Below are 13858 nucleotides of genomic sequence, written 5' to 3'. Positions count from 1 at the left end.
TATTGCAAGTTCAGGAAGCCAGGCACTGTCATATGCTGCTGGTGGAAGCATGAGCTGGTCAACCCATGGAGTGCAGCTTCGTATTTATCTATCAAAATTACAAATGCATGTCCCCTTTGACTCAGCCATTTCACTTTCCAGAATTTAGCCTAATTCCACATTTGTTAAATGATGTACTTATAAGATCACCAATTGTAGCACTGTTTGTAATAGCAACTAAATGCCCACCAATAAGAAAATGGTTACATAAATTCTGATATGTCCATGTAATAAAATGCTGAAGCAGTGTGGCAAAGAATGAGGGAGCTCTTTTAGTATTGACACAGAAAGTCCCTCAAGACACTTTAAATGACTAAAGCAAGGGGCCTGACAGTATGTAGTATGCTGAAAAGGGAGTAGGAAAGAGTGTATATATTCAATATGCTTATTTTGCATACAAAGTGTCTGGAAGAATACATAAGAAATTGCAAATAGTGGTTGTCTTCTAGAGAGAATGGGAGCTGGGAAGTGGAAGAAAAGGGGACAAGGGAAAAAGACACTCTTCACTATGTACTTAAAATTTTTTATTTTTAAGCCATGAGAATATAATCAAAAGTAAATAAATAGAAATTTTAAACTAAAGTAAAGACAGTCTTAGATTTCTTATGAAGAAAACTGTGGAAAAATAATCAGAATACACAAAGATTTCTAAATTGTAAGATGGCAGAAGTTCTCCATGGGACAAAATGTATTCATATTAAGTTTGGATTCGGTCATCTTTTGTTTTGCTTCTTTTAAAATTAATGTTTCTAATAGTACTTGTGTTTCTTGAAATTAATGGGTAAATTATTAAGTAGTGATCACCATATGCTTTATATTAAAGAAAAAAAGAGCAATGGTCACAACATTTCTCCATCCGTCCTTGGCAGTATGCACCAAAGTCTCCTTCAGGGAATGCTGGACCAGTTTGTCTAGTAGGTCTCAGTGGGGCCTAGCATCTATATTTTTCTAAAGTTCTACATTTGATTTGCTAAATGATGCTAGGAAAGGATCACCATTTATCACTGGTGCCTTGATTATAAAGCTGGTTATAGCTGAGTCAGATGTGGTGTGTGATGTCAAAGTAGAAGGATGGTTTCACAACATAAGTTCTGTTTGAAATCTTACCTGTTTTTTAATGTGAAACATTTTTCCCTGGCAGCCCTACTTTAGATTCCCCTTAGATGTGAGTAGAGTAACTTTAACAGTATTCCCAATTCAGGTCCAGGGCTGCCTCCAATTAGGAAGATAGAACATACTGCTTTGGGATATTCATGCCAAAAGTATCTAAAATACTGCCTAACAGTATGGCTTTTTTTTCAGCTAAAAAAATCATACCATGACAGAGAAAAAAATTTAAAATGTACTTGGAATGTTTAGAACTAGGGTAAGACATTTTCCTTGATTTTTAGATAACATGAGAAAGGATGAGGAAATATGGAAGCAGTCATTGCAATTTTTAATTTCCATTCTTTTTTCTTTTAGTTGGCTTTTGAAACGATGAGTGTTATATCTGTGGTCACTAACTGTGCGCTGATTGGAATGTCACCACAAGTGAATGCAGTCTTTCCAGAATCAAAAGCAGACCTCATTTTGATTGTAGTAGCAGTGGAGGTAAGTAAAGATTTAAACTTCTTTTAAGCAGTATCCATATTACGTTTCTCTATTCCAAAGCAGTGCTGTCTCGGGCTGTCCATGACTGACAATTGAGCAATATGGATTTACTGGTAAGAAAGCAAAAACGGTTCAAGTAATAGAAGCCATGAGGATTCAGGCTGTGTATTCATGGTTATTGCCCAAGTATGAAAAACTGTCACCACAATGCAAACAGGAAGTGACTTTTCCACTATTGTGCTGGCCTGCCCAGTGCTAAGTAGGTAAATCCTATTTGAGGATCAGGTGCCGTGGCTCATGTCTGTAATCCCAGCACCCAAGCCAAGGCAGAAGGATGACATAAGGCCAGGAGTTCAAGACCTGGGTAACATAAGACCCTGTCTCCACAAAAAATTTAAAAATTACCTGATGTAATTTGGTACCTGATGTGTTGGTTCATTCTTGTAGTCCTAGCTATTTGGGAGGCTGAGGCAGGAGGATTGACTGAGCCCTAGAGTTCAAGATTACAGTGAGCTATGATGGCACCATTGCACTCCAGCCTGGGCAACAGAGCGAGACACTGTCCCTTAAAAAAAAAAAATCCTATTCAAAATCAAATTCCGTACATTTAATATGTATTTTTAGTCTACTTTAGAGAAAAGACAGTTCTACTTTCTTAAGCAAATCCTAAAAACACTTTTTGATAATGACTTAAGTCTCATTTGCTACAGGTGTGAAATTCATTGTGAAACACTCTCAAACTTCAAAATGTAATTTGTAGGACGATAGATAATTTCACATGCAAAGCCCAAGTAGGCTGTCTGTGCTCTTTTTAGGTTTTTCTTTTATCGTGTTTCAGAATATGGATCCCTGTAACATCTTGGAAATTAAGCACTAACCAAATGTAAATGGAATAATTTGTAGGAATTTTTTTGTTGCTTGTAATTATAGTTGTCAAGAATATTGTAACCACCTTTCATTTTTAGATATTTTAAAAACAGAACAGTTATGGAACTCTATAAAAGCAGAACTTAGGAGGATCCTGAATGGTGTTTCATATACTTAAGGCCTTAGGACTCAGGGCTGACCAGAGGAAAGGAAATCATGAACTTGCACATTTCCAGTGTTGGCTAAAGAAATATATTCTGCTTTGCTCTTTTTGGCTCTTATTGTATTTGGTAGGAATCTGTGTTCATGATAGATGCTATATGTGGAATATGCATTTTGGAGAATGATTTTAGACAGCAGTGAGTGGGAGGGAAAAGAAAATGGCCCTGACAGATACAAGTAGGTCTATTTTGAATTTTGTAAGTTGAATAGAATTTTGGAGAGCTATTTGCAAGGCTGATTTATGACCTGTGGAAGTGAGAAAACAAGACAGAGTTACCTTTGACAGGGAGAGACCAGCTGGCTAGGCTTGTAGTGTGCCTTCTTGATTTAGAATATGGCACTTAACTTCACAGATCTAAAAATTTGTCTTTGCCAGTATACTCAGAGTTAATTAAAGGCTTTTGGGACTGACTGAAACTTAAAACTCATGAAACTTACAAGGGATTGACCAGAAAGCCAGGTGGTTAATTTACAATAAAAAGATACTTTACCAATACCGTAACAGTGGATGTTAAAGTGAAGGTGGATTGGTTATTAGAAGATTTCTTGGTAAATTTAGAACAAGAGCAGGAGTGGTGTAATATCCTGAAATACGTAGAAAACCTGAAAACCATCCCTACCTCCACACAGAGCAGAGCTCTCTCATGAGCCAGCTCTTCGTGTCCATCGCTAGCTTCTGAGCAATGCTGGATGAGCTCATTACGGTCTACATCTTGATTTTTGCCCTCACTTTCTCTAGATTCCTGGCTGGCTCAATATATTACCATTGATTAGCCTACTGCTTTCTTTTGTATTTAGTGATACCTTAATCACATATTGAGGGCCTGGTTCTTCTTGCTTAATTCGGGAGACTTACTGGCCTATAAATACTGTTCTGCAGGTGGCTAGTCTCGTGTTACAGGATGGTTTTGCTAGTCTAATCCTCACGGATTCACTTAATCTGCACATTCTAGGGATACTTGGCTGTTACCCTCTAGGTTCTAACTATTCTGCCTCCTCTTATTTATTTATTTATTGTCTCTTCACATTGTATAAAAACAGCTGTTTTAATTGTCATTGTCTAAACTGGCAAAGTAAGAAGCATCAAGGAAGGCTAGGAAGAAGCCAGGTAGCATCAAAGAAGGCTCCCTACAGGTTTCAGGGGGATCATAGCCCTGCCAACATCTTGATTTTGGACTTCTAGCCTCCAGACTATGAGACAATACAGTCCTGCTGTTTTAAGCCATCTATAATAGTTTGTGATAACTTTGTTCTGGCAACCCTGAGAAACAAATGCAGTTTCCTTTCTGTTGTAATAACTTTCGTTAGCCAATTTTTAAAGGGTCAGTCTGCTAGCAACAAATTCTCTTAATTTTTTCTTCATCTGAAAACTTTTTTTCTCTTTCATTCTTAAGTATAGTTTTGCTGGACATAGAATTCATGGATGATAGTGTTTTTCTTTCGGCATATGAAAAACATTTTGGTATTTCCTTCTAGTCTCAATGGTCTCAGATGAGAAATATATCATTCCAATTGGTGTTCACCTGTAGTTAATGGATCCTTTTTTCTCTGGCTGCTTTTAAGATTTTTTCCCCTGTATCTTTAATTTTTGAAAGTTTAATCATAATGGGCCTTAGTGTAGCTTTTTGGGGGTTTATTCCATTTGGGGCGTGCTCAGCTTCTTAGATCTGTGGGTTTGTGTCTTTAACGAAATTAAGGAACTTTATAGCCGTTATTTCTTCAAGTACTCTTTCAGCCCCACTCTCTCTCTTCTCCTGGGATTTTCATATGAATCTTGGGTCTTTTGTATTTTCCCACAGGTCCTTAAGGCTCTGTTCAATTTTTGTCAGCCTGTTTTCTGTTATTCACATTAGGTGAATTCTGTTGATGTATTTTCAAGTTCACTGTTTCAACATCTTCTATATGTCCACACTACTATTGAGCCCATATACTGAGGTGTTTTTTTAAAAAAATTTCTACTACTGCATTTTTCAGTTCTATAATTTTCATTTGGTTGTTTTTATAACTTGTATTTCTTTTACATGTGGATGTCCAGTTTTCCCAGCACCGTTTGTTGAAAAGATTGTCTTTTCCCTAATGCGTAGTCTTGGCACCCTTGTTGAAAATCATTTGACTGTATATGCAAAGTTTGCAAAATCATTTGACTGTGTATACAGAGTTTATTTCTGGGCTCTTTATTCCATTGGTCAGTGTTTCTGTTTTTATGCCAGTACCATACTCTTGATTTCCATAGCTTTGTAGTATGTTTTGAAATCAGGAGGTGTGAGACTACTAACTTTGTTCTTCTTTTTCAAGATTGTTTTGGCTGTTTCAGTGTGTATTTATGTCAATGTGCTTGCAGTAAGCTATGGCTATTTATTTTATGATATTTTAAAATGTTAACTATCGATCAGAAGTTGGATTATATTGGCACAGATGGGTCCTCTCTTTCTGCCACAGTGTGTATTTGAATATTTGTTTTGTTTATACCTTATTGACTTTCATACATTTGAGAGGGCCCTAGCTTTGGTTTCTCAATAGAAAATTTTGTGTGTCAGGACAAAACCAAGCTCAAGCTGTTTAAAATAGCCAAAAAATTAGAAATTTACCAATGCTATTCTAGTGTTGCTGAGACCTCAGCTGAATGCCATCTGGTCTTGTAATGAATCCAAAAAGTGTAACATTTACAAATAGAATAGAAAATACAAATTTTTGGTTTGCTACCATTCAGTTTGTAAAATCATGTTAAAATTCTAATTCTGAATTTTACAAGGTAACTATGTGAGGTGATAGATATGATAATTAGATTAATTTTGCTAATCATTTCACAGGATATACATATTTCAAAATATGTTGTATAACTTAAATATATTTCAATTTTTATTTGTACGTTATACCTCTATAAAGCTGGAAAAAAAGAATGTTACAGAATGTTCATCAAAACTATCAGTGGGGTCGGGCACGGTGGCTCATGCCTGTAATCTCAGCACTTTAGGAGGCCGAGGTGGGCAGATCACCTGAGGTCAGGAGTTCGAGACCAGCCTGGTCAACATGATGAAACCCCGTCTGTACTAAAAATACAAAAATTAGCCGGGCGTGATGGTGCGTGCCTATAATCCCAGCTACTCGGGAGACTGAGGCAGGGGAATCGCTTGAGGCAGAGGTTGTGGTAAGCCGAGGTTGCACCACTGCGCTCCAGCCTGGGCGACAGAGCGAGACTCTGTCTAAAAAAATAAAAAAATTAAAAAAAAAACCATCATTGGGTCAATTAACATGTTTCTGTTTATAAGATTTTTCTCTTTTATCTGAAAATCTTTTCAAATAAGGAAATTAAATCTTAACATTAACGTTAAAATAGAATTTTTTACTGGAGTCTACATAGTGTTCTTATTGATTTAAAAAAGTTTCGCTAGTAGCATATTAAATTAACAGCATGCTATACTTTCATATGTTTATTCATGGCCCCTATAAGAGCAGAAATTTTACTAACTCAAAAAATGCCATAATCTATAAATATATAAAAATTCTCATAAATTTTTAACGTCTTGATGGAAAAAGCAATTTAAGATGCTTTTTTCTCCAAATTAGTTAACCAAATAAATATCTAGATACATTTACATGATTAGAATTTGTTAACAGAACAAACACGACTTAGAAAATGTAACAATTTTATAAAGTTGATGTTGAGTGTTAATGTTCTCAAAATTTAAAATGGGATGAATTGGTAGTTTCTATTGCTTTTCTGGATCACATTTCCAAAGCCAGGTCACTTTATTTTTTACGCAGGTTTCTGATTCTTCTTCTTTTTTTTTTTTTTTTTTTTTTATTTCAGACAGAGTCTTGCTCTGTCACCCAGGCTGGAGTGCAGTGGCACAATCTTGGCTCACTGCCTCCTCTGCCTCCTGGGTTCAAGCAATTCTCATGGCTCAGCCTCCTGAGTAGCTGGGATTACAGGTGCACACCACCACGCTTGGCTAATATTTGTATTTTTAGTAGAGACGGAGTTTCACCATATTGGCCAGGCTGATCTCGAACTCCTGACCTCAAGTGATCTGCCTGCCTCGGCCTCCCAAAGTGCTGGGATTACAGGTGTGAACCACCACACCCAGCCCTGATTCTTCATTTTTTTTAAAGCTTGATTTAGTACAGATGAAACTGAGTAAAGGCAAAAATGATCACTGCTGTATTATGAGAACTGTGTCATTTGTCACAACTTTTGTGTATTTACTGCCATCTAGTGTTGCATTTAAAAATTGATGACACTTGAACACTACTTTCATTTGCAAAATAAAGAAATTTTTGTAGACTGAACCAGAGAATAGCCTATCAATGTAATAGATGAAAACATGTGAAAATGCCATTTTTTGTGCGTTAAAAATAAATACTGGCGGTGTCATAAAGTTCAGCCCTCAAGATTAAATCAATATTCAAATAATTTCCCTTAAGTAATTATCATCCTTCCTTTTGAGGCAAACTTAGTTCGCTTTTTTGATGTAATTTTTAGCAAAAGATTACTACTTTACCTGCAGAATTACGTATGTCTCCAATTTCTAAAAAATAGAAATGGCCTGATATCTTCCAAATATTAAATCTTAGATAACACTTCATTTTAGTAATGACAGTTTTAATTCTAAATTAAATGACAGTTTTAATTCTAAACTTGGCAAGATGTACCTATCAGACATGTTGAATTACTGACAATTTACCTACTAAAATTGGTTCTTTTTCTAAGGTGAAAATGAGTTAACTACTCATCCCAGAAGTTACACCGCATTTCTAATGTTTAGGGCCTGGTGACCACCAAGCCTGCCTGTACCATGCATGTTTAATTGGTGGTTTAAAAAATATCATTAAATTGCAGTTTCTTTTAAAAAATAAGTTTTCATGTGGCACCCCCTCTCCGTCTGCCAGCAGCTGCTTAGAAGCAGAATTGAGGCCGGGCGCAGTAGCTAACGCCTGTAATCCTAGCACTTTGGGAGGCCGAAGCGGGCAGATCACAGGTCAGGAGATCAAGACCATCCTGGCTAACACAGTGAAACCCTGTCTGTACTAAAAATACAAAAAAATTAGCGGGCGCTGTGGCGGGCGCCTGTAGTCCCTGCTACTGAGAGGCTGAAGCAGGAGAATGTCGTGAATTCGGGAGGCAGAGCTTGCAGTGAGCTGAGATCCGGCCACTGCACTCCAGCCTGGGCGACAGAGCGAGACTCCGTCTCAAAAAAATAAAAAAGAAAAGAAAAGAAGCAGAATTGAGTCTTATCTGTAATACCAGAAGTATCCTCTGAGAATGAACTGAGCCTTTCCAGGTTCTTTTGTGCCCTGACTCACAGGCTTTATTTTCCTAGTTTCAGATTTGAAAGTTGCAAGCATTATACAGATAATTCCTATATATTTGTTATCAGGATTCACTGATTTTGAACATTTTGTCACACATGTGTTCTTCCTCTCTCTCAACTAAGAGAGAGGGAGGGAAGGAGAGAGAGAAACAGAGGGAGAGAAGAGAGAGAGATTTATAGATATTTGAAACTATACAAATGTGGATTCTATCCCTATACTGCCTCTTAGTGTATCAATTTGTCTTGTGAACCCATTCCCTTGACTTCAGAGTGAGGCCAGTGCAGCCTCCCTTGCATGAATGTTCTAAAGAGTAGAAATAACACATGTATAACTCTGATTATGTGTCTGGTATTGAGCAGGTGCTTACTAATTTGCAGGTCTTGTTACCACTCTCACAAGGCGAGGCATAGATGAGGTTGTATATGTGAAATGCCAAACACAGGGCTGAGTACTTGGTCAAGGCACAGAGGATGTGAGCTGCAGTTCTAACCAGCTTAGTATCAGAATGAAACTTTCGTTATCTTTATTATCATTTTCATAATTATTTGGTTAAGCAGGCAGTGTCACAGCATAGAGGTAGCTTGGGGTGTCAAAGTCTGGTGGTAACTGAATTAGAATCCCAGCATTTCCTTTTAATCTTTGAGTCTCAGTTTCCTTGGATATAAAATGGAGACATTGGTAGTGTACACAAGAAGTGTCAGGCACCATGTTTGATGCAGAGGAGGAAGTGGAAAATTGATAACAGTTTATAGCACCACTGTTGTTAATGAGTTCCTCTTTCAGCAATTAGTTCATATGTCTCTATCAGCTCTAGATTTGTTGTCATGGGCCTGGCTCTCCATCATAGCATTGCATTGGTTCCGTCTGTGTTACAGTTTGCTGCTTACATGTTTATCTCCCTCTCTTACGTACCTTCTATCTGTGGCATGGCTGTTTTCTTCTCTCTGCTGATCTTACTTCCACGCCTGAGCCTAGCCCTCCCTCCCTCTCATTCATCCCTCATCAAGACTTGCTGATTCTGACTTCTGAATATTTGTTTCGGCTCTCTCCCTTGTCACTGAGTTCATGTTCTTACCATTTCTCATCTAGACATACTTTTTAAAACAGCTGTGGTGAGCATAATTCACACACCATACAATTCCCTCATTTAAAGCATACAGTTCAGGAACTCCCACCTAAACTTTTACAGCAGATCTTTTTTACAGAAGGAAAGCCTTCTGGCTTTCCTGCTTTTCCTCCTTTGGCCCATGCTCTCTACTGCTGGAGTGCTTATTCCTAAATGAAACTCTGATCATATTTCTCTTCTGCTGTGGCCCTCACATGGGTGTCCATGGCTTACAGAAGAAATGCGTTAGTCGAATGCCAGATGTTTGTTAGTCTCCTTCCCCTTCACTTCCCCTGGCTTCCATTCCATCCTTGGATAACCTAAGACCCTTTGTGAAAGTCACTGTTATCATTTACTAAAACTGTATGACAATCACGTGACTCCACTACCAGATCGAGCTTCCTGAGAGCATGAGCAAGGACAGCATATGATGAAGCCTCAGTAACTGAGAAGCTTCATAAAGTAACTCAGTAGAGTTACTTTAACTCTTTGTTTTCAAGTGATTAAGTAACTGCTTGTTAAATGTTTATTAATTAATGAATGAATCATATATAGTTTTTTTATTCAGTGAACATATAGTTAGTGCCAATTACTTAAGAATTAATTTATAATTTATAATTATAAGGACTTTGATAATGTACCTTTGAGAAGTATACTAAGAAAACCCTTAAGTAAAATATTAAAATTATATCATTTGTAAGAAAAGGCAAACTATATTGGGCAGTATGGTATAGTGGTTGAGAACATAGGTTCTGGGTTCAAATCCTGGCTACACCACTGACTAGCTCTGTGTCTTCGAATGAGTACCTACTTCTACAAACTTAGGAGGATTAAATAAATAAATGCATGCAGTATGTTTAGTACTGTGCCTGGCAAGATTAAGTGTTTAGTTTTGTTAGCTATTATTGTCATTGTTTCTGAAAAACAATCTGTTGTCATAGAAGTCTCTTCACCTAATTGAAAGGTTTGATTAAGTTCTGAGAATTCAGTTTAAAACTTAGCCTACAAAGGAGCCTGCAACAAACTAAGTTACTAATCTGGTCACCATTTCCCATTGTTGAGCATGAGTTGGATTGGTTTTTTATTTTTGGATTAGGGTGCTTTTGAATAGAATTATGGAACTGGGTTTTTTTTCTTCCTCCTCTTGTTTCCTTTATTCCTGTGATAATCTTGGAATTTACTAGTCTTTCCATGGGCTCTTTAGCTGTTATCTGGATAAAACATTGCTCTGTGTTCTTCTAATGTTGTGGGAATAATTAGAGAGTCAAATCAAATGCTTACATTGAATACATATTTATTATGTGCTAAAATATGCTAGGCATTACTAAGATACATCCCTGGCTTCAGGAATGCTCACAGACAGAATTATGCAAGAGATACATTTCAGTGCAATAGGAGGCCTCTTTCTTCACCTCCTTCCCCTGTTAACCCAGCTGTCTCCATTCCCTCCTAACAGTGCCCTGACTAGTGCAGGCTCTGTTGGCCTGCTGAGTGGGCATTGGTGTGAGGATGATGGGGAAGATGTCCACTCACTGAGTTTATGGCTCACCAAGAGGCATTTTGTTCCCAAATCTGTTTATATGTGGTATTCTTGTTACTGTAATTGGCATAATTTAATGAAATGGAATGGAGAATGATGAAAAGTGTGTGCTAAAATAGAGCCATCATTTCTATGAAAACCTTTGGAAAGACTTCATAAAGACAAATTGCTGTCAGATTGAATAAAGATGAGACAATTATAAAAGATTAGGGAAAAATCATCAGAATATGGACAGCCAGATTCTGTTTTTACATTGCTTCACAAGTGTCTTTAAGTTTTCACTCTCCTTTAAAGAAAACAAACCTGGGCATCTTAGACATTGTCTTATAGGTGTTATTTAGGCACAGCAGAGAGTGAGACAGTCCATCACTGGATCCTACTCAGAGGAAGGGCCCTAGCTCTACAGCAAAAGATTTGCAAATTAGTGTACATTTAAATGTTTGCTAAAACAAAATGAATATATGCATTTTGTATGATTCTGCATTTTACCTGTTTTGATTAACGAAGGAATTATTGGCCCCAATTGTGTCATCTAAATGGGCTTCTGTTCCTTGGGAGTGCTAAATTAGGATTTTAAGTTTGTCAAGTAATGGGAAATACTTGTTTTGTTGAAAAACCCAATGCCCTTGGAATTGATGGTTAATGTATAATCTGTTTAAATATGACTTAGTTAACATCCAGTTTTTGCAGATTACATTGCAATTTTTTAAGGTCTTACAGTGGGTAACCTAACCTGTTTCTTGCCTAAGAAAGTTTAGGAAAAGGCAAGCTCACACCTCTGCAAGAGATCGTTTTACACTCAGAATAGAGTTGTTTTCAGAAAGCAATTGTCTGAAAGGAGGTAAGCATTAGAAAATTCAACAGCTTCTCTGTACTCTTAAGCCATAATTTCAAAGTCTGGCATCATTATTTTGTTTAAAGTGAAATCACAGAACATCATATGTATCCATATTCAAATGTAAATACTTCAGATATCCACAAACAAAAAACTGATTTGGGTTATTCATCTTTGAGGACTGTTGCTCTTGTCTCTTCTCATTTCGTGCTTTCAAGACCTTCTGTCAATTACCTGCTCCCTCTGCTGTCTCCTACTGCACCCCAGCCTGTGCTTCCCGCTCTCAACAACAGACCTGCTAGGTGCATCACCCTCCTCTGGGACCTGCTTGCTAACCTCATTCTTGCATGACAGTTTACTTTCCTTTCAGATGCCTGAACCGATCCAGAGTCAAACTGACCCTCTTTCTCTGACTTCCTATCTATTTTAATGGGGAGATAAAAAAGCATGTTTGGTTTTATTTTTTTTTCTAGGTTGGAAAGCAAGTGTTGCTTTAGAAAGTTGAAAATAGACTTGCAACACATAAGAAACCCCTGTTCTTTGCAATATTGAGTTGTGTGTTGAGCAGTCTCAAATCTAATGGGAATACATTTGAGGTGGCTCTGTGTGGCGGGGGACCCCTTGAAAAAGTGGAATGTGGGGGCAGCTCCAGTACCAGGAGGGAGCAGGAGGGGTGAAATAAGAGACTGTAGGTTTTCTTAGGGAGAGTGGAGAGTATGAATTGGGGGATAAGAGGTAATGGATGGGGAAACTGATGGAGGGCTCTAAGGTCATAATGAAAACTTTATAGCCCATTTACATTTTATTCCAAAATGGTATTTTAAAAAACACTTTCAAAGTCATGACTGCAGTATTCATTTTCATTCACTAACATAAATTCTACTTGGCCATTCCAGTGATCTCTAAAAATGAATAGATTGCGGATTGAATTTACTGTATCTTCTTATTGTGAGATTGAACTTCCAGTCCTCTCCTTACCAGGAGAAGCCTCTTTGTTGGGTTGAGGAAGCTGAAACAGTTCTTGTCTATGAAGCGCCTGCCCCTGTGTGTGTAGACAGCAGGCCGTTCTCCATCCTGCATCCCCCTCTGCGTCTAGCCTCTCCTGTCTCTGGTCCAACCACCCTCAAGTCCAAAAGACCAGCTGGAGTCTGCCTCAGCTTCTCCTCTTGATTGTTCTCAAATCCACCTCATTTTTTCTGTTTCTTCAGTCCTGTTGGTTAGATCCCAGTTCTTTATGCCTGCCATCGTTACAGTTTTTTTCTTCTTCCAGAATTACAAAGCTGCCATAGTAATTGTTGTTAAAAAACCTGTTCTTTTTTATGGCTGCATAGTATTCCATGGTGTATATGTGCCACATTTTCTTAATCCAGTCTATCATTGTTGGACATTTGGGTTGGTTCCAAGTCTTTGCTATTGTGAATAATGCCGCAATAAACATACGTGTGCATGTGTCTTTATAGCAGCATGATTTATAGTCCTTTGGGTATATACCCAGTAATGGGATGGCTGGGTCAAATGGTATTTCTAGTTCTAGATCCCTGAGGAATCGCCACACTGACTTCCACAATGGTTGAACTAGTTTACAGTCCCACCAACAGTGTAAAAGTGTTCCTATTTCTCCACATCCTCTCCAGCACCTGTTGTTTCCTGACTTTTTAATGATCGCCATTCTAACTGGTGTGAGATGATATCTCATAGTGGTTTTGATTTGCATTTCTCTGATGGCCAGTGATGATGAGCATTTTTTCATGTGTTGAGTTCATGTCCTTTGTAGGGACATGGATGAAATTGGAAACCATCATTCTCAGTAAACTATCACAAGAACAAAAAACCAAACACCACATATTCTCACTCATAGGTGGGAATTGAACAATGAGATCACATGGACACAGGAAGGGGAATATCACACTCTGGGGACTGTTGTGGGGTGGGGGGAGGGGGGAGGGATAGCATTGGGAGATATACCTAATGCTAGATGACGAGTTAGTGGGTGCAGCGCACCAGCATGGCACATGTATACATATGTAACTAACCTGCACAATGTGCACATGTACCCTAAAACTTAAAGTATAATAAAAAAATAAATAAAATAAAATAAAATAAAATAAAATAAAATTCAATTTTAAAAAATTTTAAAAAGAAAAAAATGGAAACACTTAAATGCCTAACAATTCAAGGATTGTTAAATAAGTGAGGGTGCCTCCCTGCTACAGGAGTGTTATGTTTCCATTTTAAACGGAGCTGTTGAACACTTTTTAATGGGAAATGCTTGTGAAAAATTAAAAAGTGCAGGGTATAAAAATAAATAATTATATAATCCTAGTTGTGCAAAAACATAAATTTT

At 37.6% G+C, this 13858-nt stretch overlaps 1 protein-coding gene across 2 annotated transcripts in view; it reads left to right on the top strand.

Annotated features, from left to right (window-relative positions):
- ANO10 (anoctamin 10) overlaps window positions 1-13858 on the top strand; it is a 254858-nt gene that overhangs the window by 71254 nt on the left and 169746 nt on the right. For both annotated transcript variants that reach the window (XM_019023785.3, XM_019023786.3), the window contains exon 11: window positions 1504-1632. In XM_019023785.3, the coding sequence (XP_018879330.1) occupies window positions 1504-1632 (129 nt within the window). The remainder of the gene's footprint in view (window positions 1-1503; window positions 1633-13858) is intronic.

The sequence above is a fragment of the Gorilla gorilla genome, chromosome 2 (genome assembly GCF_029281585.2).
Source record: "Gorilla gorilla gorilla isolate KB3781 chromosome 2, NHGRI_mGorGor1-v2.1_pri, whole genome shotgun sequence".
Classification (NCBI taxonomy): domain Eukaryota; kingdom Metazoa; phylum Chordata; class Mammalia; order Primates; family Hominidae; genus Gorilla; species Gorilla gorilla.
The sequence above is the reverse complement of the archived record's forward strand: the minus strand, read 5'-3'. Positions and strand labels throughout refer to the sequence as shown.